We start from the raw sequence: 27388 nt of genomic DNA, 5'->3' as shown, positions 1-27388 counted from the left end.
ATCTGTCACCTCCCGTGTCCCTTGATGACTTGTTTGAAGTCCCATCTGGTGATTCTGACACCGTGAGCCTGGGTGGGTCCCGGCATCCAGGGAGGTAGGAACTCCTGGTAAGTGCACAGCAGGCTCACCGGGAAACAGGAAAGTGCAGAGCAGGCTCACCAGGAAACAGGAAAGTGCAGAGCAGGAGGCTGCATGCCCCAGCGTGGGCAGCAGGTGGCAGTGTTGGAGGACAGTTGCCCTCACTTGTGGGCCGAGACTTGCGGGCCAAGCAGTTCCCAGACCTTGTGGATTGTGTGCAGGTGCCACTCTAGAAAACCAACCAGGCAAATTCCCAGCAAAACATCAAATGTAGATTGTTTCCTCCCATAGTCTCTCCTCTAGGAAATGGTCCTACAGAAATACATGTGGCAACAGACATAGATGTTCACAGCCACATTGCCTGTGACTGAACTTAGCATGGGAGATGTGCCTGTAACTCCAGCATTAAGGGGGTGAGGGGAATTCAAACGGATCACCAAAGGTCCAGTGAGCGCTCTGACTCAAGGAATAAGGTGGTGGGGCTAGAGAGAGGGCTCAGCGGTTAAGAGCACTGGCTGCTTTTGCAGAGGACGCAGGTTCCCCAGCATCCACATGGCCGCTAACTTATAACTCCAGTTCCAGGGGATCTAACATCTTCTTCTGACCTCTGCAGGTACTGCATGCACATGGTGCACTTACACACACGCAGACAAAACAGTCATACACATGAAATAAAAGTAATAAATAAAACCTTAAAACATTAAGGTGGAGAGCAATAGATGGAGTCACCAGCATCTGGAGAGCTCTGACCTGCACACACAGACACACACAGACACAGACACACACACACACATACACAATAGGCGAGTGCACCTGCATACATGTGCACACACAGGTGAGTGCACCTGCATACATATGTGCACATACACACACACAGGTGAGTGCACCTGAATACATATGCACACACAGACACACACAGAGGTGAGTGTGCCTGCATATATATGCACACACACACAGATGAGTGTACCTGCATACATATGCACACACACAGACACAGGTGAGTGTACCTGCATACATATGCACACACACAGACACAGGTGAGTGTACCTGCATACATATGCACACACACAGACACAGGTGAGTGTACCTGCATACATATGCACACACACAGACACAGGTGAGTGTACCTGCATACATATGCACACACACAGACACAGGTGAGTGTACCTGCATACATATGCACACACACAGACACAGGTGAGTGTACCTGCATACATATGCACACACACAGACACAGGTGAGTGTACCTGCATACATATGCACACACACAGACACAGGTGAGTGTACCTGCATACATATGCACACACACAGACACAGGTGAGTGTACCTGCATACATATGCACACACACATCCACAGGTGAGTGTACCTGCATACATATGCACACACACAGACACAGGTGAGTATACCTGCATACATATGCACACACACACATACACAGGCGAGTGCACCTGCATACATATGCACACACACACACTCACACACACACACACACAGAGTGACTGTGCTATTATGAGAGATTGCAGCCCTGAGGTTGGGCCTAGAGGACAGCCAGGCGTTTCTATGGCTGTGTTGAGTGAGCCCTTTGCCTCTTTCCTGGAACTCTGGTCAGGTGACACTGGAAACAGTTGGAGGATACTGGGGCAGTCTAGTGTTGTCACCTCCCGTGTCCCTTGATGACTTGTTTGAAGTCCCATCTGGTGATTCTGACACCGTGAGCCTGGGTGGGTCCCGGCATCCAGGGAGGTAGGAACTCCTGGTCAGTGCAGAGCAGGCTTACCGGGAAACAGGAAAGTGCAGAGCAGGCTCACCGGGAAACAGGAAAGTGCAGAGCAGACTCACCGGGAAACAGGAAAGTGCACAGCAGGCTCACCGGGAAACAGGAAAGTGCAGAGCAGACTCACCAGGAAACAGGAAAGTGCAGAGCAGACTCACCGGGAAACAGGAAAGTCGTGTATTTTGGATGAATATGTGGGCTTGCTGCTTTAACTCTTTAAATTTACTTTTATTTTTTATGTGTAAGAGTGTTTTGTCTGCGTGTATGTAAGTGCACCAGGTGCATGAATGTCCACAGAGACCAGAAAAGACTGTCAGATCCCCTGGAACCAGAGTTACGATGGTTGTTAGCTGCCATGTGTGTCCTGGGAACAGAATCTGGTCCTCTGCAAAAGTAGCCGGTGCTCTTAGCCACCGAGCCTCGGGTTCTCCAGCCTAGACTCGCTGCTTTAAATCAAGAACATGGGTCATTGGAAAGGCTATTAGGAATTTGAAGAAATACATATTGAGCCTATTGTTTGAAAACATTGCCAACCTCCATCAAAAATGGTAAGCCCAGGCTGGGAGATGGCTCAGTCAGTAAATTTGAAGAAATACATATTGAGCCTATTGTTTGAAAACATTGCTAACCTACATCAAAAACTTTAAGCCCAGGCTGGGAGATGGCTCAGTCAGTAAAGTACTTCCCACACATGCATGAGGACTTGAGTCCAGATTCCCAGCACCTACATGAAAGCTGAGTATGGTGGTGCACCAGCCCTGGGGAGCAGAGACTGGACCTCTTGGTGGAGTGAGGATCTTTGGAGCTCACTGGCTTATCACAGTATCAAATCAGCAAGCTCCAGGTTCAACGAGAGACTCTGACTCAAAAAATAAAGTGGAGAGTCATTGAGAAAGAGCCTGATGTGTTGACCTCTGGCTTACACACACACACACTTGCATGCATACCCCAACACGTGTGCAAACACATACATACTAGAGTCCAAAGTTATTGATGAATTCTATCCCCACAAGCTCCTGGGATGGGCCTCTAGGTCAGAGCTTGGTGGACAGGTCCCCTGACACACAGTAAGGGAGATTCTAGCTCTTTGAAACTTCACAGCAACCCCAGGCAACTCCCAGTTTTCTCAGGGCTGACTCTGGAGACCAGTGGACCTCATGTTTTTGTATGTGCTATAAGGCATGGTTCAAAGATGAGATTCATTCCCAGAAACATGAAACGCATCATCAGACGATTTCCTCCTGGTACAAACAGGAGGCTCACATACAGCGACCACTGCATAGTCACCGGGGGGTGGAATGAATGGGACCGTGCACTGCATGGTGGTACATGTCAACCCATCCCTGCCTCATCGCTAGCAGACCACATGCCAGTGCTGTTGCTTGTGCAGAACCTCTACAGTGGTGCCTGAATTGTTCCTAACATGCTTCCCTAGTAGGCCACCTTGTAGGCAAAGGGCCTCTTCTGTGCCAGCATCGTGTCCAGGTTGGTGTCCTTGGGGCAAAGCTGACCTTCAGAGATGATTTGTGGCCTGCACTTGCTTCGGTGTCAGCCTTATACACCAGAAGGAGACGGGGCTGTGTAGCTCAGTGGTAGAGTGCTTGGAGGGTCTGGGATCCATCCCTAGGGCCAGGAACTATAGACAAACTGACACAGACACACACATGTACGCATGCACACACACATGCACAAGGATTGTCCACAAGAACACTTGGATTGTTTCTTTAGAAAACACACCCCTCTGGCCACATGGGACACTTGTTCTGTCATGCCTCAGGGGTGGCTTGAAGGAGCCTCCCTGAGGCCACGCCAACCTGCAGTTCCACAGTCTCATCCTAGCCCTCCTCCCTTACTGACCTTACCTGTCTGCCCAGAGGAAGTTGAGCAGGTGACCCCAGATGTGTCCCCACCAATAGCCAGTGTGGCTTCCTCTGTACTGAGCCTCCTCATGGATGGGCATTGCTCTGGGCTACACCCCAGGGAGGGGGCTGCTGCCAGGATCATGCTTCTCCCAAGGGGCACTGTAAAGAGCCCCATGCACTTATTGGCATCTCTACTGAGCGCTCATTGTGGGCCAGTCTCTCCTCTGCAGGACCTTGTGCCTTCCTGCTGGGTGACCTGGATCCTGGGCAAAGCAGCTCTTACAGGGCCTTCCCCTCTGCTTTCCCACCAGCTCCTCAGGGTCTCCTGACCTCCATGAGTGATAAATACTCAGAAGACTTGTGGCTTTGTAAAAGACTGAGGCTGGGTGGCCCTGGCCTAGGAGTGGCTCTGTAACCTTCCTCCTCTGTGTTCTGACCCTGCAGGGGATAAAGACCATGCGTGCAGCATCAAAGGCCGTCTGTGGAAGCTGCTGTCCCCAGCCAGACTGGCCACCCGGGCTGACCAGAGCAGCTGGCTGGAGAGTTACCTGCAGCACCTGGAGGAGATGGGGGTCTCTGAGGAGATGCAGGCCCGGGCGCTGGTGCTGCAGCTCTGGGCCACGCAGGTGGGCATGGGCGTGTGAGTGTGCGTGTGTTGCTGCATGCATGGCCATGGGCAGGCAGCCGCGAATGTGCATCTCTGAGCTCGTGCACATGTGAGCAGATGATGGTGTGATTGTGGGCATGCTGGCTGCCCCTACCCCATCTTTCCCTTACTGGTCCAGCAGCTGTGTGGATGGGCTGTTCATGCAATAGGCTTTGATTTTCTTTCATATATGGAAAAATGTCAAAATGACTGAGAAGTTGAGTCTCATGTAGCTCAGGCTGGCCTCAGATTTGCTATGTAGCCAAAGATGACCTTGAACTTCTGATCCTCCTTCTTCTACCTCAAAAGTGCTGGGCTTAGAGACATGCACCACCAAGCCAAGTTTATATGGTGCTGGGGATGGAACATGGGACTTCATGCATGGTGGGAAGGCACCCTGTCAATTGAGCCATACACCAGCTCCACCTTTTTCTTTAAAAACTATTATTTATTTTTATGTGTAGATGTATTTCGCCTGCATGTATATAAGTGCACCCATGTTGTGCTCTTCTGTGACGACCAGAAGAGGGCATTGAATCCCCTGGAACTGGAATTGTAGACAGTTGTCAGTCACCCTGTGGGTGCTGGGAACTGAACCCGGGTCCTCTGCGAGAGCAGCCAGTGCTCTTAACCAGTGAGACATCTCTCCAGCCCCACCTTTTACTTTTTTTAAACAATGCTACAAATAATTACAAATTATTTGTTTGAAGCTTGTGTTATGTTTCTGTTGGATAGTGTTGTTCCAGGCCAAGAGTTATTTGCATTTCTGATGCCACTGCTCCCTGCCAGGGACCAAATCAAGGGCCTTATGAATGCTGGGCAGATGCTGCAGCACTGAGCCATATCCTCGGGCCTGTGTTTTTGTTTTCTGACAGTTTCACTGTGTGGCTCAGGCTGGCCTCAAACTCTTAATCCTGTCTCCGTGTGATGCTTTTCTCCCTCTTCAGTTTTCAGTCCTTTGCTGGTTTCTGTTCCTTTTACTATTTTTTCATAACTTTGATGTTTCTGAAGTGTACAGACCAGTGATTCTGAGGAATCATTTAAAAGCTCCTTCAAGTGCTTGCAGCAGACTTCAGAGGTCCTGCTGGGAGCTGGTTATATTTCTAGACAGCTGGGGCAGGGAACTGAGATCAAGGAAACACCTGGTTAAGATAGAGGACACCAGTGTGGGGGATGTGAAGCACCGCTGGGGGTGGAGCCATCTCCGGACTTGGAGTCAGCTCTGGCCAGGTCCTCAGGGAGGCCTTTCTAGGGAGGACATGTTTGGACTTTTGCTAGATATCAGGGACTTGGGAATGTGGGAATAGGGTATTCCAGACAGGGGAGACAGCAAGCGCAGAGGTCCTGGGGTTGGATCTGGCCACATGTTGGGGCCGCAGCAAAGAGCTAAACAGGACTGAAGTGAGTGAGGGGAAGTGGGCTAGAGGGAAGTTGCAGGGACCTTGTAGCATCTGGTAAGTGAGGACTTGGGATTTTCTGGGTGAGGTGGGGCCCAAGGAGAGTTCTGAGGGGTAAGGACAGGAGCAGGCTAGTGACCAGCAGGCTATAGGGACCACCCAGATATTGAAGAGCCAAATAGATTTTGGGAACTGGTATGGCAGCCATCGACTTTGGTAATGGAGTGGGAATTGGATGAGGGAAAGGGGCAGACATCTCAGATGCCGAGGGTCCGAGGCCGGTTGCCCGCCCTAGCCTTGGCCCCCTTCTTTCTCAGTCCTACTTGGCAGTGGCATTTGCACAGGCCAGTGTCCCTGGGTGATTCCTCTCCCATCGACCGGCAATTTATTTTTAGTTGTCCTCAGAGCCATTAACTGTCCAAGCAGAAGCTGGCAGGGCACAGCAGGGCTTAATCAGCAGTTGGCCCCTGTGCATACCTGATAACATATTTATGGACCAAGAGGACACGGTGCTCCACAGTGTCCCCAGAGCCTCCTGTGGAAATGACCGCTGTCCACAGCATGGGATGCTGGCCAGGGCTTGAGTGGCAGATCACAGGGAACAGCATTGGGTGGGGTCAGAACTGGCCAGGGATAGGGACACCCCTCGGAGTGGAAGGGCTGGTGATATCCAGCCTCTAAGCTGCTGAGGCCCTGGGGGTGCTGACGGCAGGAGACTGTACCGCATGGTGGCTTTGGGCACCAGCTATGTGACCTGCCTGCCTGGGTTTGAACTGACATTTCACCTACAGTGCTTTAGTTTACCCACCTGTATGATAGTACAGTAGCTCCTTCCCCAGGGATTGATGGGGAGGGTGGAATGAGGATTGACCTGAGCCCAGTCAAGTGTTCCACAGAGATCTGTGTGGAGCTGGGCGTGTGGCACTTGGAGGAGCAGAAATTCAAAGTCATCTTCTGCTAGATAGTGAGTTTGAGACCGGCTTGGGGTACATGAGACCCTGACTCCAAGAAGCAAACAACAGCAACAAATGTGCCCATCCCCATTATAGAGGCTAAATCTGGAGCAGTGGGTGGGGCAGACGTAAGGGCTGTTCTATAGAGCAGCGTCTGGTGAGAGGACACAACTAACACCGGTGTGTAAAGTCATGGAGGGAGTAAGTTTGGTAAAGAGAGGAAACCATGGAGGGAGGGAGGAGGAGGCTTGTTTAGACAGAGAGGCCCCAGTGGGCAGATGACATCTATGTAGAGACTTAAAGTGAAGGGCAAGCCATGGGCTCTCTAGAATGAGGGTTATGGACAGAGGAGAGTAAGTGCAAAGGCCCTGAGGTGAGCAGGAGGGCAGTAAGCAGAGAGGCGGCAAGTGCCAAACTTTCCGGGCCTTGTCAAGGTGAAGAGACTTCACCTAGTTTCTAGGGAGGTGGGTGCCCTGTGGTACATACAGCACGGCCTGTGATCTACATATCTCACAGTAGAGCTGACAGATGGGAGGCTGGGATCAAGTACCACAGTCAGCTTTGGGGCTGTTAACAGATAGGGAAGGTGGTGAGGGGAGCAAGTTCAAGACAGAAACTTGGGATTTGGCCACATGTGAGATGGAGACGATCTAGGTCAGGATACAGGCCAGAGACTGACCTGTGGGACCTGACCATGGACGTTTAATGGTGTTTAATGTCACTGCCCTGGGGGGATTCAGGGTGGAGAAACGAGGGTCCCAAGCCCAGGAATCTCCAGTTATGAAAGGGTGGGAAAGTTGGGGAGGAGCCAACCAAGGAGGCCTGGGAGGAGTGGCTGGAGAGACAGGAGACACCAGCACAGAGCACATTTGGGAGGCAGGGTTCCAAGCCCTGCAGCAGCTCCTGAGGTTGCGTAACGGTGGTTGCTGTGGCTATTGGCAGGTCAGAGACCGTGAGTCAGGACTAATAACTTCGAGCGATGCTGAGCATGTCCTGTGGGCCAAGCATTCCTTTGAGCACTCTGCAAACATGAGCAGGATCCTCTGGAAGCTGGGTGAAGCTGAGGCTTCAGGACCAGGATGCTGGAGGAGGTCTGGGAGGAGGTGGCTCCTGTGGGCTGACATCTAAGGTCTAGGCTGGAGGAAGAGGTGGATCTCAAAGCTGGAGTGGGCCCAGGACAGAGGAAGGAGATTCCAGGAGGCCCTAGCTGAACCTCAGACAGCAGGTGGCCTGTGCACCTGGCTGCGTGGGGCTGATCTGTCCCACGATCAAGGTGCTCCACCCCTTTGACCCAGCTGCCTTTCCATCCCCTCCTCCTGTTCCACTCCTGCCTTGACTAGGAGAGACAAGGTTAGACTAGAAACACCTTGATAAATTAACAGGTTAGGCCCTGTGGGGGAAATCCAGGGTCTCTAATGCTTGTGTGACCAGAGTCACACACATGCTCACACACAGAGATACATACATACATACACACACACACACACACACACACACACACACACACACACACCACACCATGCAGATGTGGATGGCTGTCTTGGCCACCCTTAACTTGCCACGACATTTTCCTGCAAACAGAAATCACCGGACACCTGCAGATCCCATTTTTTTCTGGGCAGTTAATAGGTGGAGGCCTTGCTGAGTGAACACATGGCTGATATTTGTCACCCACACTGCCCTGACTATCCATGTGATGGACAGCATGTGACCTTGCTGTCTCAGCCATATCTGAGGAGAGGCTTGTGGCCCCTGCTTGCTTACAGACCCAGTAGGAGAAGAGTATCCACTTTGGAGCATCTCCTCTGTGCCTAGATGTATGGGATGCTTGCATGTCTTAGCAGCCTAGGACTGGGCACTGTTATTACATCATACTGAGAAGATGTGAGACCCAGACAGAGGGGAGGTGACAGAGAGTGAGGAGGCTGGATTGGAATCCAAGTCAGCCAGGTCCTAGCTCACCCCAAAGGCTGTCCTGGGCCCCCTGGCCCACGTGATTACGATATGGGTTTGTAGGCATCAGCAAGCCTAAGCCATCTACCAGGCAGTGGGTAGCCACCAAGGCTTTCTCTTTTTCCATGAAAGCTCTGATAAAGGCGACTGTTTGATGGACATATTGACCAAGGACCAGGGCACCTTACTGCTGCTAAATTCACAGGAGGGCAGGACAGGCAAGGCAAGGCATCCCTTCCCCTTGGGTGGCATGCCCATGCATCCCATCTGCTTTTCCTGTGTTAAGGTCACGTGCGTGTTTGAATCCAGCTTTCTATTTGATTTCATGTCGTGTCTTGGACATTCCCCACAACAGCACAGATCACTAAAAATCGCCCAGTGCTTCTCTGCTTTACGTAAAAGCAGTGCATCTATTTAGGAAATTCGAGCAAGTTAAAAGGGTATATGTATAGCCAGGCATAGTGCTGCACGCCTTTAATCGCAGCACTCAGGAGGCAGAGGCAGGTGGATCTCTGTGAGCCTGGTCTGCAGAGCAAGTTTCAGGCCAGCTGTGGCGACAGGGAGACCTTGTCTCAAAAAGACAAAAGAGGGGAGCAGTGGGCTAGGTATGCAAAGAAAATTTTGCAGACAGGCAGATTTGGGGGGGCTTGCTGGCCAGCCAGCCTAGCCCACATGGTGAGTTCCAGGCTAGTAAGAGACCCTGTCTTAAAAAAAGGTGGATATGGGGCTGGAGAGATGGCTCAGTGGTTAAGAGCGCTGACTGCTCTTGCAGAGGTCCCAGGTTCGATTCCCAGCACCCATATGGCAGTTACAAACTGTCCTTAACTCCAGTTCCAGGGGACTCCGAAGCCTCTTCTGATCTCCGTGGCATTGTACCACATGGGTGCACTCACATACATGCAGGCAACACACTCGTACACATAAGAATAATAAAGTCTATATATATTTTTTTTTAAAGGTAGATGGTTTGTGAAGAACAACACCCACGGTTGTCCTCCAGCTCCACATGTGAACACACATATACCCCCACACGTGAACACACAGAGAAAGCCAGTCTCTCTTCTGTCCTCCCAGCATCGGACCTTGAAGCAACCTTAGGCCTGGCTCCTTCTGAAGATGGCCTGTGCCCCTTGTACGATCCCTCTTCCAATGTGCACAGCAGTGGTGCACTGAGCCCCAGCCCACACCTTGCTGTTTGCCTGCTCTTGTGTATACTGGCTGCAGTCCATGTCAGACACTGAGCCAGGCAGTTTGTTTGTTTTAAGGATTTTATTTATTTTAATTTTGTGTATCTAAGTGTTTTACCTGCATGCGTGTAAAGCCTGTAGAGCTCAGAAGAGGGTGTCAGATCTCCTGGACCTGGAGTTGCAGACGGTTGTTAGCCGCCATGTGGGTGTTAAGAACCAAATCCAGGTCTTCTGGAAGAGCAGCTAGTGCTCTTAACTGCTGAGCCATCTCTCCAGCCCGTTTTTTGTTTTTTGTTTTTTTTTTTTAACAACTCCCTGCATCATCTCTCAGCTGGACCAGCATCCTCACTGATCTCTGTTGACAGATGCAGAGCTTCTTTCCAATTTTTTAGCTGCTGCATTAGCGCTGTGATTTGCATCCTCTGCACATGCCTTCTGCCCGTATGCAATTATGTCTGTAATGAGATTATTGGACAGATGATGTTTACTGATGATGTACAAGACCTTCCCACAAGTCCAGGTTGGTCTGGATTCCAGCCATGTCTGGGTCACTGAAAAGGTGCCAGAGTTGAGGTGAAAATGTTTAGCTAGGTCTGACCAGGCCTTGGAGAGAGACGGGTCATTGATTTTCCTAATTATCTATGGGGAAGTTTCAAGTAATTTGTGTTAAAAAATAACAGCCTGTAACTGTTGCTCTGGTGCATGCTTATTCTCCAAGGGACCGGGAGAATTGTATCATAAGAAACCGATAAGGAAACTTTGTGTTCCAAACCGCATAGAGATACTGTATCAGTTAGCTATGCTGTGTAACAGCTTACTACTCAGCAGCCTGTATCTTAGGCATTCATTGAACCCACTCAGCTGTGCCCTGTGTGTCTCTCAACCTGGACCCCTGGGCCCATTCAGAGAGGGACACACACAAGTTCTCTGAAGGCCTAGGCTTAGAGCTGCTATTTGTTAGTTCCACTTTATGCTCTTGGTCACTCTGCCTCTCAGAGACACATGGCCAGTCACATGACCCACACAGTCACTCTCAGACATTATCAGGAATTTGATTGACAGTCTGGTTCCTCTTCTGACTGATTATGGAGATTACCTGGGTGACATCAGACAAGGGACTTCACCCAAGGTCAGGATGCCAATTGTGGGCTTGAAGCCAGTACTAGGCTCGACCAAAGTCCCAAGCAGATTTTGGATGTAGTCTGTGGCTGAAGAGTAGTTATGCTTGGGTGCTGGGTCAGGGTAGGGACCAGGCCTGCTGAGCCCTGAGCCTTGACTCAGACTGAGTCCATGCTCAGCAGCCAGCTTGGAGGCCTTGGTGGAATGACGGGGCTCCTTCCTTTCACAGGGGAATATGGGCCCCACAGCCTTCTGGCTCCTCCTCTTCCTCCTCAAGAATCCTGAGGCTCTGGCTGCCGTCCGTGCAGAATTCGAGCACATCCTCTGGCGATCAGAACAGCCTCTTTCACAGATGACCACCCTCCCACAGAAGTTTCTAGACAGCATGCCTGTGCTAGGTGAGATGGCCAGACCCACCAAGAAAGCAGCTAATGCCGGGCATCATGGGCCCCCAAAGTCCTCCAAGGGTGCTTCTGTGCCCAGGCTCAGCTGCCCAAGGTTCCTGATCTCAAACGAGTTTTAATTTCAAGTGACAGAAAGCCTAAAGTAGCTATGGTGAAGGGGCTCCATTTGAACCGTGCAACTAAAAAGTCTAGAGCTATCTGGCATCAGGCATAGGTGGATCCAGGTGCTTGAACAGAATTGGTCTGCATCCTTCGGCCTCATTTTCCACTGGGTTAGCTCTGGTCTCAGGAGGCGGGATGGCTCCAAGCTGGCTTCCTGGCTCTGTGAAGCTGTGCCTCTTGCTCAGCATTCCTATCTAAAGGACTAAAAATGTGTTTGATTAGCTTTTTGGGTCGTATGTCTGTCCTTAACCAATCAACAGCTCAGAGGAATGCTCTGATTGGCCAGTCAGAGCCTAAGTCCAGCAGTTTGGAGTAGATAGGGGAAGCGTGTTTCCAGGAGGGGAATCCGCACTGGGCAGACAGAAGCAGACACCGAGGCCCTGACCTCTCCTCAGCTGTCTGAATCTCCCTGGCTCCCACTTCCCTCATAGTGCCCCTTCACATTCCAGGGTTTCTGAGGGACCAGAGTCCACACTCAGTCATCTGGTACCTTTCCCACAGTGCTGTGTGACTACAGCCAAGACACACCCCCCCCCTGTGAGCCTCTTCATCCTCTTCTGTTAAACAAGAACAGGGTATGGTGTCCAGCAGGCCAGAGGACAGCCTGCTGACCCTTCCCTGCCCTTACCCCATGCAGATAGTGCGCTGAATGAGAGCCTGCGGCTCACAGCTGCTCCCTTCATCACCCGTGAGGTCATGGTGGATCTGGCTTTGCCCATGGCAGATGGAAGGGAATTCTCTCTTCGGCGTGGTGACCGCCTTCTCCTCTTCCCTTTCCTGAGCCCTCAGAAGGATCCAGAAATCTACATAGAGCCTGAGGTCAGTGGTGGGGTGGCTGCTTGACCTGGGGACAGGGACGGGGATCGGGGACGGTGAATGACTTAGGGATCAGCAGTCCCGAATGACTATGTGCTGTGTTCTTGGCTCCCTCTGTGGCGTGGGAATTGTGTCACCTCCGCAGTCCTATAACAAGGCCCCTTCAGTCACCTTTCTATTGTGCTCAGTTGTGACAAATCTGTAAGGAGCCCCCTTGTTCATTTCTGTGGGTACAGCCTTCTTTGGGGTGACGTCAGAAATATACTTTCTTCCTGTTTCAGGTATTTAAATACGACCGATTCTTGAACCCAGATGGATCTGAGAAGAAGGATTTTTACAAGGACGGGAAAAGGCTAAAGAATTACAACATGCCGTGGGGGGCAGGGCACAACCAGTGCCTGGGGAGGAGCTATGCGGTCAACAGCATCAAACAGTGAGTGAGGGGCATGGCTGGTAGGGGCACTGGCGGGGCATGGGCAAGGCCCAGTGTGGGAAGGGACCTCTTGATGAGGTGTGGCCCTGGATCCATCTAGTATAACCCACACCCTCTCTCCTGACTGGAGGCCTCCAGCTCATGGTTTAGGACTGAGATTTCAAACTGGCAGAGAGCCAGCTCCTGCCCTCAAATCTGTTTGTGTTTTTTATAATGTGCGCTGTTCTAAACAATCAGAAGCACTCCTGTAAAAAGCCACGTTTTCTGTCTCTTACGCAATAATCGGATCTGGCAGCAGGTTTCTCCTCTGAGGTGGCGTGGGATACCACATGCTGGCCACTGTGTCTGGCTGGTGGTGGCTATCTGCTTATGGCTGCTGCAGCAGGTCCAGGCCCTTGCAGCAGAAACTGGCTGCACCTCAGATTTCCCGCTTGGCTGTTTTAACTCCCAGATTGTTCTCTTCCCGGGATCCCCCAAGAACCTTGGTCCCCAGGATCACAGGCAGCCTGAGTACAGGTTGTATCATCTCTACACTGTCCTCTCTAGTTCCTGTGACATTCTGAGCCTGTTCCCTCAACTGTGAAATGGGGGTGCTAATTAGCTCCATCCTGGGAGAAGTGGATTGGACTGGATCTTCGAAGTACCTACCTCACATCCTGACTCATCACAGGCTTTGAGACCTGTTAGTTATCATCTTTTTTATTCATGTTGTTAACGTGCAGCTACATTAAGGGGCAGAGAGTTGCGTTAGCCTTTTGGCCTCTGTTTTCTCAACAGTAAAGTAGAAAGTTTTGCCCTAGCATTTGACTTGCATTCCTAAAAATCACCTTGCTGGGCACAGTCATGCAATCAAAACAGCAGGGACCAGGCCTGGGAGCACAGGCCTGTACTCCCAGCTACTGGGGAGATTGAGGCAGGAGGATCATGAGTTCAAGGCTAGTTTGGGCTAAAGTATGAGTTTAAGGCCACCTGAGCGGCTTAGTGAGACCCTGTCTCAAAATGAAGACTAAAGAGAGGATTGGAGCACTTGCCTAGCAAGCACGAGACCCAAAGCTCAGTCCCTAGACACAACAGCTTTTGTGTCTCCAGGAAGTGGTGATAGAAAGTGCTGCCCTCCAGATTTGGTCCAGGGTGACAGTTCTACCACACGGTGGTAAGATGTTTTGAGGGAGTACTGTGGGGTTCTTAAACTCACAAGCACTCCTGGGTGAACACCGCCCTGGCCAGAACAGACTTTAAGGATTCCAAGAGTTTGGGAGAAGGGGGTGCTGGCTAGCCAAGGGGCAGGAAGAGTTATAATCTTGTCACAGTGAGCCCCATGCTGCTTTTACCAGCAATGAGTTTGAGACTCAGAACCATACAGATCTGGTGGTGTGGAGTCGCACCTCAGCGCAACACAGCCTCTGGCCGCTCTACCATCTCCAGGTGAAGTGGTAGATAGGAGAAATGGAGAGTCACATGCTGGTCTCAAGGGCTTTGATTCAGAAATGACTGCCACTGTCATGGCCCATCACCCCTCGCTCAGCCCCTGGCTGGCCTCGCCTTGATAAAGTCTGCCAAGCCCAGTGGAGTGCAGGGTCCGCAGCACCCTCTCTCTCTGCAGATTCGTGATCCTCCTGCTGATGCACTTTGAGCTGGAGCTGAGCAGCACAGACACGGAGTTCCCTGAGTTTGACCTGAGCAGGTATGGCTTCGGCCTGATGCAGCCAGAACACGACGTACCCATCCGGTACCGCATCCGGCAGTGACCTGTGGGAGTAGACACTGCATTCGCTTCTGACCTCTTGACTTCCCTTGCCAGCATCGCTGCCTTCTGCTCTCCTAGAAGCTGTGTCCAGAGGAAGGGATACAGATGACACTGAGGGCAGGAAAAGCCAATAAAAGCTCTGCATTTTTGCTGTGAAAAGTTACTTCCAAATCAGGCTCCCTATGCTCTGGGCTCACCTGCACCCCCTGGCCTTTGATGCCCACAGTCCCCACAGCTGTACCCCTGACTTCCAGAGTGGTCACTGTCTCACTCTTAACAATCAATGTGGTGCAGGCCTTGACCAGGAGAGCAGATGTGGGCCATGGGAGGACCCCTCTGGATTCAGCAATGTGTCCACTGTGGTGAGCTCTGTCCTCATATTATTACAGAGACACCACCCTCCTCTCCCTTCACATAAATGCCTGGGAAAATGCAGGTTGCATTCCGAGAGACAGAATCCTCTGTTTTGAGGTCCCAAGTGCCAGGTGGCAGGACTTTCCTTATGACAAGACCCAGGGTGTGAGGAGCCCAGAAAGACTGAGTGAGCCCTGTGCGTATCTGGAGAGAACCAGTCAAGGAAGTATATTTCCTGCACCCTGGTGCACAGGTTCCTGCTGTGGCACATGCCAGCCTGCAGATGGCTTTGTTCAGCATAGGGCTGGAAAGATGGCTCAGTGGGTAAGAGCACAGGTAGGTCTTGCAGAGGACTGGGGTTTGGTTTCCAGCACCCACATGGTGGCTAACAACTATCCATTAACTTAGATCCCAGGGGGATGTAATGCCCTCTTCTGGCCTCTGCAGATACTGCACACACATGGTGCCCTTACATACATGCAGGCAAAAATGCTCATACACATTAAAAAAATTATATATAATTTGTTTTATATCAATATAGTAGGTATCACATTATCTATGGAGAGTTCATGTGAATGTCTTGCTTCTGGCTGTGCTGTGTCCATGGTCCTAAGAGCAGCTGCCACGGCTGCAGGGAAGCTACCTGTCAGCCATGAGGCTCTGGCTGGGTCCCCTTTTGTACTCTAGTCCCTTCTGGTCCTAAAGGCTGACTCTTGGAAGCACAAGCATAGAGGATGGTGAGAACCAGCAAGTTGGTCCCTCAGACTGGTCGCTCATCCCTGCCTGGATGCTGCAGCCTTTGCACAAATAGATCAGTGATGAAAACCTGCCTTTGCCTCAATTTTAGGGAAAAGAACTTAAAGAGGACCATGGCTTGAAAGCCTCCATATCACATTGAACTTGCTATTAGACCCTGTTTCCTGAGTGTCTTTAAAGACTGCAGCAGGCTCTGCAGACCTGTATTTCTATTCCTCATTGATTCTTGGAGAAGACAGGGTGTTATGCCAGCTTTCCAGATGAGAAAGTCAGCTCAGAGAGGTGGAGTGATTTGCCTGGGGTCACACAGCTTGTAAGCTGATAGAGCTCAGCCTACACACTTCTAGGAGCAGATGTTTGCTGGGGAGCTTGCTCTTTGTTCCTTGGATTTGGGGGTATCAGTGGGACAGATCTGTTTGGCACTGGATAGGTGACAGCCAGGTGCACCCAAGCATGGTGCAATTTGTGAAACACAGACACATCCATGGTCCCTTAGCTTTAGCTGGAGGGACAGAAGAGGTCCTGAGTCAGGATGTTCCAAGGGTTCATCTCTTGGAGCAGTGCTGGGGCTCGGAGGCTTCCCTGGCCCTGGGTCTCTAGGCACCCCCAGGATTCCCAGATAGACAATGTGATTGGCAGGAGGCTGGGTATCCCCAGGGAAACCCATCTTCATGCCTGGGTGACCCCCCCCCCACTGCTGCCTGCTTCTTATCTCTACAGGAGATCAGAGCTGGCAGCCTCCAGTGGGAAGATGAGCTGGTTTCCATGGCAACCCCCAGCTGCCGCCTCATGGCTGGGAGGGGAGGGAAAAAGCTGCAGAAATAGCTGCCAAAGGTCTCCCAGGCTTCAGCCCTGGTGTGCTGGGGGAAGCCCTTCTGAGCACCATCATAATTAAATCAGGCAGGGTTGTCCCTGGGATTCTCATCTGTGCCGGAGGAGGGCCAATTCCCTTTAAAGGTGGCACCTCCTCAGCTCCTCAGAGCCAGGACCATGGGACTCACTCATGAGGAGGATGATTCTCCCTCCAGGCAGCTCCAATGGGAACCTGAGATGTTGAAGTAACATTGGGGGACTGGGGAGGGGACAGTGGGCCAGGGCCAGGGCCAGGTATGACCAGGTTCAAACTTGCCCTCATTTTAATCTTTAGTTTTCTTTTCCTACTCTTTCTTCTTTAAAATAAGTTGGGGATGTAGCTCAGTTGGTAGAGTGCTTGCCTAGCATGCACAAGCCCCGAGTTCCATCCCCAGAGCTGCATAAATTGGACAATGGTGTACATGCCTGTAAGTCCCAGCACTTGGGAGGTAGAGGCTGGGAGATAAGGGGTGCAGCATTCCTACTTGGCTACATAGTGGGTTCAAGGTCAGCCTGGGATACATAAGACTCCGGAAGGGGAGGAAGGCAGGAAAGGAGGAAGGGAGGAAGGGGGAGGAGGAAAAGGAAGAGATGCTGCTTCTGAGAGGGGAGATGAGGGTATTAGCCACCTGCCTGTCCTCAGTGTAGCTCTTCATGCCTGGCTGGAGACTCGGTGTCACAGGACCACGTCACTGCCCTCTGGTGATCTAATGAAGGGTCTCTGGTACAGTCCCATGGTGATATTTTTGCTGTGCTGTCAATTGTTGCTCACCAAATACTCTTTTAAGCAGATTCACTTTAACACTTAAGTCTGTTCCCACTGCTGACAGGGGCGGGCCTGTATCCTCACAACCTCACACAGAAAAGAACTGTGGAGAATAAACCGGGTCTGGGCAGTTAAGGTCAAGACTTGGAACCTCAGAGCCTCTGTTCTTGAGTCAGACAGGCCGAAAGCAGCCAGGTTGCCTGAGCGCTTTGTCTCTCCTCAACTTCCTCATTAGTTGACCCACAGGGGGTGAGAGGGGCCAAAAGAGGGGTAAGTGCTCATGGCAGGGGGCCACTCCTGTAGATGCTGTGGCAGGGGGCCACTCCTGTAGGGGGCCACTCATGGCAGGGGGCCACTCCTGTAGATGCTGTGGCATCTACATACCCAGCAAGAAGAACCTTAGAATCAATGACTGAGTAACACGCCCAGAGCTGCTTCTCTTCTCTGGTTCTGTCTTCCCAAGATACCACCAGATGGAAGCATGCTAGAGTCTATTAAAGTGCCTTTGCTCAAGAACTGGCTCTGTACGATCTGATGAGGGAGCCTCTGGGTCTGGAGGTGAGGTTGGCTGCCAGGAGGCAAACGGGAACACTACCCAACTGGCCTCATCTTGAGAGCTTGTTCTTTAGTGTGGACAGCAAGTGTGAAGACTATGAAAAAGGAAGCCACTCATCAAACTTGTGTCTTCCACTGTCTGCTCCCTCATCAGGGGAGGCTGGATTGAGAAGAGAGGAGGGAGGGGAGGTGGATGCAACCAGGGAGCGCTGGCCAAGGGTGGCTGAGAGGAGAGGAGGCAGGAGAGACACCAGGCCTGAAGGGCAGGGAGCTGCCTTCTCATTGCAAGATGATCTTAGCCTCAGTTCCTCAGCTTTCCATCTCTGTGGCTTCAGTTGCCTCCTTTTGCTGACTCACTCCTTTTCGATGTGTCTCCGAGTTCCCTGGCTCCTCTGTGGAGAAGAGAGATTAGTTTACCTCTAATTGCTCTGCTGGAAGCCTGCGCCTCAGTTGTTCCTGCCCTGTATTTCATCCATTTCATCATCCTTTGGCCTCACACCCTGGAAGTCAATGGCTTTGAAAGTCCTGACCACAAAGAGGCTTGCTGGAAGTCATACAGGTTTAGTCTGTTCTCTGTGTGGGGAACTTCTGATTTCTGGTGGCACCCTGGGGGCCGGACCCCAGAGACACACCAGGGCTCCACATAGAGCATTGCTTGCATAAGGCAATGTAGTACAGAAAGCCCTATATCATTGTTAGGTGCTGGGTGGGAAGACTCAAGGACCAATGGATGGATGGGTGGGTAGGTGGATAAATGAGAAGGTAGACAGATTCATTGCATGTAGTGGTAGGGGGATGGATGTGTGGATGGATGATGGACCGGTGGATGGATGGATGGATGATGGATAGGTGGATGGATGGGTGGGTGAATGGATGATGCATGGGATGGATGGATGTGATGGATGGATGGGTGGATGGATGAGATGGATGGATGTGTGGATGGATGATGGACCGGTGGATGGATGGATGGATGGGTGAATGGATGATGGATGAGTGTATGGGATGATGGATGGGTGGATGGATGATGGACAGGTGAATGGATGATGGATGGGTGGATGGATGATAGATGGGTGGATGGATGATGGATGGGTGGATGGATGATGGATGAGTGGATGGATGATGGACGGGTGGATGGATGATGGATGGGTGGATGGATGATGGATGGGTGGATGGATGATGGATGGGTAGATGGATGATGGACAGGTGGATGGATGATGGATGGGTGGGTGGATGATGGATGGGTGGGTGGATGATGGATGGGTGGGTGGATGATGGCTGGATGGCTGGATGATGGATGGGGATGGGGTGAGGTTGGTGGGTAGGTGAGAGCTTCAAGATCAGATGGAGAGATGGATATATTTTGGGTTGGTCAGAAAACAAGGTTCATATAATTATCAGGAACTTGATCCAAACAGGCAGGGCTTGATAAAGACAACTGGGTTCTGAAAGAAAAGGGAAGAACCTGGTACTGAACCTTGTGGTGCAGGTCTGTGACCTCAGCTACACAGGCAGCTGAGGCAGGAGGATTGCAAGTCAGAGGTTAGCTTAGGCTCTGTAGAGGTAGCCTGTTGCTAGAAAAAAAAACATTGCTAGACTCAGACACTGGGTCACTCAGAGTCACTCAACAGCCTAACCATCACATTTATATTTTTATCATCCTTGGTTCCTGGGTGCAAGAGACAGAAAGAATCTTCAGTGGGGTCACACACACATCCCTCAGCCTGTGACTAGTGTACAGTAAGCACTCAACCAATGCTGTCACTATTGTTACTGTTGTTAGTGGTGTTTTTTCAATGAGCAGTGTCTGGCAGGATATGGAAATACATTCCACACATCATTTCATTTGTCCTCCCAGCAGCCCCTGGGTCTGTCCTTACCCCTATCTGTACATACTGTAGTGATTATTATGGACTGTGACAAAGAGGAGTTGGAGCAAGGACAAATCCGTGCTGGTGAACAGTCCCTGTGGCTGCTGGAGCTTTGCCTGAGCAAGGTCACAGCAAAGAGCAGATGTCCTAAGTGACATATACACAGAGATAGAGTGACAGCCCCATGTCCCCCTGTCTTCAAGCCCCCCCTGGCCACCCTCATCAAGCTGTTTTTTCCTACCCAGGAATTTGTGTGTGTGTGGGGTGGTTAATTAGCTCTGTGCCTAGAAACTCAGAGAAACCAGAGCAGGCTCCCTGGTGGGACCATAAATAAATGATGGGTGGTATCATAAAGTCTGGGGAAGATAAGACTTCAAACAGGCTCATCTCCTGCCAGCACTGGTTAGAGGGGATGTCACATATACTAGGTGGATGGTCCGCTGACTTGGCCTCACTCAGCCTTGAAGAAGAATCTCAGCTCCTCCCAGCAGAGGCATTTTGAGAGAGCCATAACAAAGAATCAGATGGTCTGCTGTTGGGACCTGGCTACCCACTTCTGGCTGACCACTGGGGCACTGTCCCCTCCCTGAACTTGATGGCTTCACCTAGCTTTAAATGAGAGGATTGTGCTTGAAACCCAACTGGGGTATGGCACATTTCTCTACAGAATATTCCAAATTACAGTTGATTTTCCCTCCTTCCCTCCCTCCCTCTTTATTTATTGGATTTATTTGAGACAGGGTCTCATGTAGCCCAGACTGTCCTCAAACTCACTATGTAACCAAAGCTGACTCTGAATTTCTGATCTGCCTCCTCCTCTTCAGGGCTGGGATCCCAGGCGAGGCCACCACACTTGGCTTTTCTGTTTCTTACACACCTAATTCCTTCTTTTGATGAAGACAGTTCCGTCTGTGGAGAGAAGAGTGTTACCAGTTGAGCTCTTTTGGATATAAATGACAAAATGACAGCTGACTTAGGTAAAGAGGGGTTGTTTCATAGTTCATATAACTGGAAATCCAGTAGCACTGGCTTCAGGCATGGTTGGATCCAGGAGCTCTACTGTCACCTTGTCAGCTTAATTTTTTGCCCTCTGATGACTTTATTTCCAGTTAATCTGGGTGGTAGTGCTGGGAGGGGGAGGAGGAAGGCTAGGAGACTTTTCTAGGCTATCCTGGTCAACTTTCTTTGAATATTTTCATGAAGACTGTTGCTGGGCACGGCAGTGGCCATCCTGTGATGACCAAGCAACGTACCTCAGTATTGAGGAAGGCAGAGCAAAATGGAGGAAGCAACTCGGCACCTAATTCCACCACACAACTTTCTACGTGGACCAATTAAGCATTTTAAATGCCAGTATCCATTTATTTAGTTATCTGTTTATTTGTGCGTGGTGTGTGTATTTAGTGCCTGTTCACATGTGTGCACACACGTGCATATGGATGTCAGAGGTCAGTGCCAGGCATCCATCTCAGTCACTCTCCACCTTATTTTTTCAGTCTTCCCCTGAACCTGGAACTTGTTGGTTCTGTTAGGCAGGCCAGCCAGCGGGCTCCAGAGAGCCTCTTGTCTTTCCTTTCCTAGTGCTGGTTATAGGTGTGTAATGACACGCCTAGCTTTTTATGTGGGTTCTGGGGATCCGAACTCAGGTCCTCATGCTTATGCACAAGGACATTACTGGCTAAGCCATCTCCTTATCCCCTAGCAAAGCATTCTAATTACTTGGGTTGAGCAGGGCAGACAAGGTCTGTCCATAGAACCCTACAATCGACTAGACAGAGCTATTAGTGCTGAAATACTTTAAAGCATTCTTCATGGGCTGAAGAGAGGGACAGTCCTTGTGGTTAAGAGCACTGGCTACTCTTGCAGAGGACCCAGGTTCAGTTCCCAGCATCCACATCGTGGCTATCAACCATCTGTTACTCCAGTTCCAGGGGTCCAACGCCCTCTTCTGGCCTCTGTGGGCATTGCATGCATATGGTGCACTTCCATAATACAGACAAAATACTCATACACATAAAATAAAAATAAACAATTTAAAAATTCCTTGTAGACACCTTACGTTGACCTCTGTCCTCCACATGCACACATACACATAAACATGTATGCACACATACTCATAAAGAAAGGAAAGATTGGGGGCTGGAGAGATGGCCCAGCAGTTAAGAACACTGGTTGTTCTTACAGAAGACCCAGGTTCAAATCCCAGCACCCACATGGCAGCTAACAACTGTCTGTAACTCCAGTACCAGGGGATCTGACAGCCTCTTTTGTCTTCCATGGGCATTGCACAACACAGGTGCACTTATCTACATGCAGGCAATACATGCATACACATAAAATAAAAATAATAGAGGCTAGAGAGATGGCTCAGCAGTTAAGAGCACTGACTGCTCTTGCAGAGGACCCAGGTTCAATTCCTAGCACCCACATGGCAGCTACAAACCGTCTTTAACTCCAGTTCCAGGGGAATCCGAAGCCCTCTTCTGACCTCTGTGGCATTGCATGACATGGATGCACTCACATACATGCAGGCAATACACTCGTACACATAAAATAAAGATAATAAAATAAAAATAAAATTAAAAAACAAAAAAAGGAAAGGTTAGGTGTAGTGGTGCATGCCTTTAATCCCTGCACTGGAGAGGCAGAGGCAGAGGCAGATGGATCTCTGAGATGGAGGCCAGCCTGGTCTACATAGTGCGTTCCAGGCCAGCTGGGGCTATAGGGAGACCAACTAACTACAGGAAGAGTAATGTGGCGTCCCTACAGAATGACAGCGCCATCTGTACATATGGTGTAGACAGAGACAAGTGGAGGAAGGTCAGAATAGAACAAAATAAATAGAATAAACAAAAATATTTGTAAAGTAGGCCCATGAGAGGACCCTTAAATAGGGTGTTTGGAGCACAAATCCTACAGCCCAAAATAAAGTGTCCTGGTTATATTAATTTTTAAAAAATATTTTGTTTTCTTTATTTTACATGTATGAGTATATTACCTGCATGTAAGTGCATTATGTAAGTGTATTGCCTGCATGTATGTAAGTTAAGGACAGTTGTTAACCACCATGTAGGTGCTGGGATTTGAACCTGGGTCCTTTGCAAGACTAGCCAGTGCCCTTAACCATTGAGCCATCTCTCCAGCCCCTATATTAATTATTAATTTATTTTTGCCTTTTTTTTTTTTTTTTGGTCTTTTTGAGGCAGGGTCTCCCTGTAGCTCCAGCTGTCCTGGAACTCACTATGTAGACCAGGCTGGCCTCGAACCCACAGAGATCTGCCTGCCTCTGCCTCCCAAGTGCTGGGATTAAAGGCATGCATCACCATGCCCAGCTTATTTTTGCCTTTTTGAGACAGGGTCTCCCTGTAGCCCTAGCTGGTCTGGAACTTAATATGTAGACCAGCCTGGCCTCGAACTCACAGAGACCTGCCTGCCTCTGTCTCCTGAGTGCTGGGATTAAAGGCGTGTGCCACCACACCTGGCACAGCCCCTATATTTCTAAAACTGCCCTTTACTCCAGTTCCAAGGGATCTGACACCCTCTTCTGGTCCCTTCATGCACTACACGGCACAGGTACACATACAGGTACACTCCAGTTCCAAGGGATCTGACACCCTCTTCTGGTCCCTTCATGCACTACATAGCACAGGTACACAAACATGTAGGCCCTCATACACATAAAATAATCATAAATTTATTGTGTAGGGAGTATATGCATGTGTGTGTGCAAGCATACATACCTGTTACCTGTGTGCAGAGGCCAAAAGAAGGCATTGGGTGTCCTCTTCTGTCATACTCTGTCTTGTTGTTTTGAGGCAGGTCATTCAGTAACCTGGTGTTCATGCATTTCAGCTAGGCTGGCAGCCACAAGCCTCAGTGATCTTCCTGCCTCTGTCACCCAATCAGTGCTGGAGTTACAGGCATTTGTGGGACCTCACAGATGCTGGGGTCCAAATTCTGGTTCTTGTGTTTGTGCTGCAAGTGACTTAGAAATTACATTTATTTAGTGTGTGTGAATGTGTGAATGTTCATGTGTATGTGTGTGGGCACACATACCACAGTGAGTGCACATGTATGTGAGCGTGCATGTGTGTGTGTGTGTGTGTGTGTGTGTATAGGTCAGAGGACAGTTTGTAGGAGTCAGCTATATCTTTCCACTGTGGGTCCCTGAGGTGGAACTCAGGTCACCAGGCCTGGCATCCAGTACTGCTACTCACTGAGCATCTTCCAACCCCTAAAATAGTGTTTGAAACAATGGATGCAACAGGCAAAAGTTGACAGGCCCAGAACAGAAGGAGGTGTTTGCAACGTCTAATGTCAGCACGGGACTCTGAATCTAGAGTATATAAGTCATGCAAGTCATCAAAACAGATAAACCAACACCATAATCATAACAGCCACCATCACCACAATTGCCACAACCATCACTGCAACCTCAACTACAACCACCAGTCACATCAGCCACTACCACAACAGTCACCACCAGAACAGCAAACACAGCAGCAATCACTACAACAGCAAACACAGCAACAGCCACCACCACAACACAGTCAAAACAATGGCAAACAACTACAACCAAAACAACAACCACAACCAGCATCTACCATACCAACCACCACCAGCACAACAGCAACCAAAACAATCACAGCTACAACCACCACCACTGCCTCAACAACCACAACGACAAGGACAATCACAACAACCATGGCTATAACAACCACCACATTCACCACCACAACACACACACACACACACACACACACACACACACACACACACACACACGAGCCCCAACCAACGCATATGAGGAGGACCTGAGACTCATTTGTCATCAGTGAAATGGACATTTCCAGGCACACTGGGTAGTCTAGGTTTTGATCTCTGGGTAGTGCCTGATGGAGGCTGAGGCTGGGCGGTAGGACTCCCGGCACTGCTGAGGACATGCCAGCAGAGGCAGACCTCTGAGAGAGCCAGGCTGCACTTAGTTAAGAATGCATCCTGGGATACATCATTCCAAACCTTCAGAAAAGCACATTTAAAAGTCACAACAAGGAGGCTGTGGACTTGGCTCAGCTGATAGAGTATTTACAGAACATGCACGAAGCCTTGGGGCCCATCCCCCACATTGTATGAAGCAGATGCAGTGGTGCACACCTGTAATCCCAGTACTCAGGTGGTGAAGGCAGAAGGGACAGAAACCCAAAGTCATCCTCAATTGTGTAACCAATTTGAGGTCAGCCTGGGCTACATGAGACCCTGACTTAGAAAAAAGAAAAAAAGATGTCATCAAGCTGGTCTGTGAGCAGATGTGAGTGGAGAGTGCACTCACTGTAGTGCACTGGGACCTGGAGCAACCTTGTTGGGGGTGGACAGTGACAAAGGGGCATTGTCAGGGACAACTGTGTGGCTGTTGAACCCACATCAACTTGGATGGATCTCAGGGGAAAATAAAAAACGTGAGTTCCTCAGCACAAAACATGTGGATTAGTTGAAGCTGGTAGCGGTGGCACAGGCAGACCTGTAATCCCAACAGTCAGAAGGCTAAAACAGGAAGGTGGTGAGTTCAAATCCAGCCTGGGCTACATATTGAGATCCTGTCTGAAAAAAGTTTTCATCCAGACCAAAACCCATAATATCCAGTAAGCAGGTACGACTGCTGCCTATGTGGCAAGGAGTGTAGTCTGAGGGGAACTGAGAAAAAAGGGAATAACAAAATGATTTGGGTCTGGGGAGATGGCTCAGTTGGTAAAGTGTTGCTGTCCAAGTATAAGAATCTGAGTTCAGGCATACACTACTATGCCTCCTCCTGCTTTGGCCAGGAAGGCATGTAGCTTGGTGAGCACAGGGACCTGTTGCTCATTCATCCTTGACTTCCGGCCCAGACACCATGCTAGGCACACAGCAGATGCAAGCTTCGGGTCAGTTCTGTGCACAAGCAAGTGAAGGCAAGGAGGGAGGTGTGTGGAGGCCGTTCCGGTGCTTGGTCTGTTGATTCTGGGCTCAGATAGACAGATTTCTGGTCACCGTGGTCATACCAGACATGCACCAGCTGTGACCAGCTGTGACCCGTCAGGTACAGCAGCCTCCTTGTTGGGCCCTCTAGTCCCACCTTCTCCTTCTAAATCTGTTTCCCCAGCTTAGCCCAAGTCCCTCCCTAGTCAGAATTTCAGTAGATCCATCTACCTCCCTCGTGAAGGCCAGGCCCTTGCCATGATACATATGGGCCCCATCACGGTGCACCCTCTTTCCTCTATTCTAGCCCCTGGCTGTCCTGCTTATTACCTTGGGAGTCTGGCCTCCTCCTCTGAGAGGCCCTCCCTGACCCCCTGGGAAAATCTCTCAGCATGGGCTCCAGAAACCACTCAGCTTTTTTTTATAACATGATCACCCAAAACCTGCTCACTTTTTAAAAATTCAGGTGCAGTTACCCCTCTTCCTCCAGTGGTCTGCAAGCTGAGAGAGGGGGGAGGGGCTGACCCAGAGCATCAGGTCAGAGCAAGGGAAGGCTTTCTGCCAGTGACAGACATTCAGCTCAGGAAATGTAACACTCAATCTGACAGCCTTGGTGAGCACCACCCATAGGAGGCAGAGAGATGGGCGAGGTCAGAGCAGAAGGCCCCGGGAGAGAAGGCAGTGGGAGCTGGGACAGAGGCACAAAAATGGACTGATAAGAAGTGCACAGGTTTTTACAGACAGATCTGTGTAACACAATGGAAACGAAACCCTTAAATCTTAGACAGGAAGTCAAGGATGGAAAAGGGATGGGCCTTATTTGGAGCACTGTTTCTCCATCAGGGCATGCTCTCTGCTACCCTAGTCACTTCTGAGAGGGCCTGATAGATTCTGCAGGCCCCTCGGCCCGGGAAGACAACTGGCAGGGCCAGCTCTCCCTGGCCTGAGCCTGCCTTTCACATAGCTGGATGCAGCTGTCCATGCTGGGGTGCATGGGCGGGTGACTCACCAGGCCATGCAGGTGCTGGCTCCTCACTGCCCCTCCCAACCTGGCCTTGAGTTTCTTCTCGGCAGTTGCCCACCACCTCCCCCCTTGCATGGCAGTTGATGAGTTTACCGTCCACTTTCGTTTGGAGTCTAGAATGCCGTTCCAGAACTCGAGTTTAGAATCTGGAATGGAATGGAAGCAGAGACTATTTAAAATTGCCACCTGCCTTTCCCCAGCTCTCCAGTCCTTCCCTCTTACCCTCCAGCATTTAGTGTGTCTGACGTACAGCACCCTGCGGGGGCCGCGGATGTTTCTTTGATTCCCAGCTGCATCTCAGACGACTGTCTATACACGTGGTATGTGGTGCTCAGCACACAGTAGGCGCTCAGCCATGCTGTAGACAGGAAGGTGGATCTGGGGGAAGGCAGCCCCGTGGGCAAGGCTCCACCCGAGTCCCCGTGGGCCTGGGCTGGGCCGGGCACTGAGGGGTTAAGCCGCGCGCGCTTCCGACCCGCAGGTGGCGCCGTCCCGCCTCGGTGCCGACTCGCGGCTTTCCTAGTGCGGGACAGAATCGCGGCGAGCGCCGAGCCGAAGCTCAGCCCGACTTGTTGATCTCGCCCAGGCAGCCGCGGCCGCCGCCGAGCGGAGCCGGAGCCTGAGCCGGAGCAGGAGGCGCTGCCGGATTGCCGAGCAGCCTGCACCCGGGAGAGCGCGGGCCCCGGGGAGCGCACCGCCCGGCCCCGCAGCCCCGCAGCCCGGGTCCCG

At 50.8% G+C, this 27388-nt stretch overlaps 1 protein-coding gene and 1 long non-coding RNA gene across 3 annotated transcripts in view; one reads left to right on the top strand and one right to left on the bottom strand.

Moving 5' to 3' along the window:
• The window catches only part of Ptgis (prostaglandin I2 synthase), a 41850-nt gene extending 27169 nt beyond the window's left edge, over nucleotides 1-14681 (top strand). For both annotated transcript variants that reach the window (XM_008834855.3, XM_029564383.1), the window contains 5 exons: nucleotides 4160-4341; nucleotides 11200-11368; nucleotides 12174-12355; nucleotides 12634-12785; nucleotides 14389-14681. In XM_008834855.3, the coding sequence (XP_008833077.1) occupies nucleotides 4160-4341; nucleotides 11200-11368; nucleotides 12174-12355; nucleotides 12634-12785; nucleotides 14389-14533 (830 nt within the window). In that variant the 3' untranslated portion in view covers nucleotides 14534-14681. The remainder of the gene's footprint in view (nucleotides 1-4159; nucleotides 4342-11199; nucleotides 11369-12173; nucleotides 12356-12633; nucleotides 12786-14388) is intronic.
• Nucleotides 14682-14847: 166 nt separating this feature from the next.
• LOC103735555 lies at nucleotides 14848-27382 on the bottom strand. Its single transcript, XR_607334.3, has 5 exons — nucleotides 26910-27382; nucleotides 26645-26805; nucleotides 23424-23668; nucleotides 20458-20592; nucleotides 14848-18207 (listed from the first exon to the last, which is right to left on the bottom strand). It is a non-coding gene; the product is annotated as an uncharacterized LOC103735555 (long non-coding RNA).
• Nucleotides 27383-27388: the final 6 nt, after the last annotated feature.

This window comes from Nannospalax galili, unplaced genomic scaffold (assembly GCF_000622305.1).
Source record: "Nannospalax galili isolate Female #2095 unplaced genomic scaffold, S.galili_v1.0 scaffold1037, whole genome shotgun sequence".
NCBI lineage: Eukaryota > Metazoa > Chordata > Mammalia > Rodentia > Spalacidae > Nannospalax > Nannospalax galili.
Note: the sequence above shows the minus strand (reverse complement) of the source record. Positions and strands in the feature narration are given on the sequence as shown.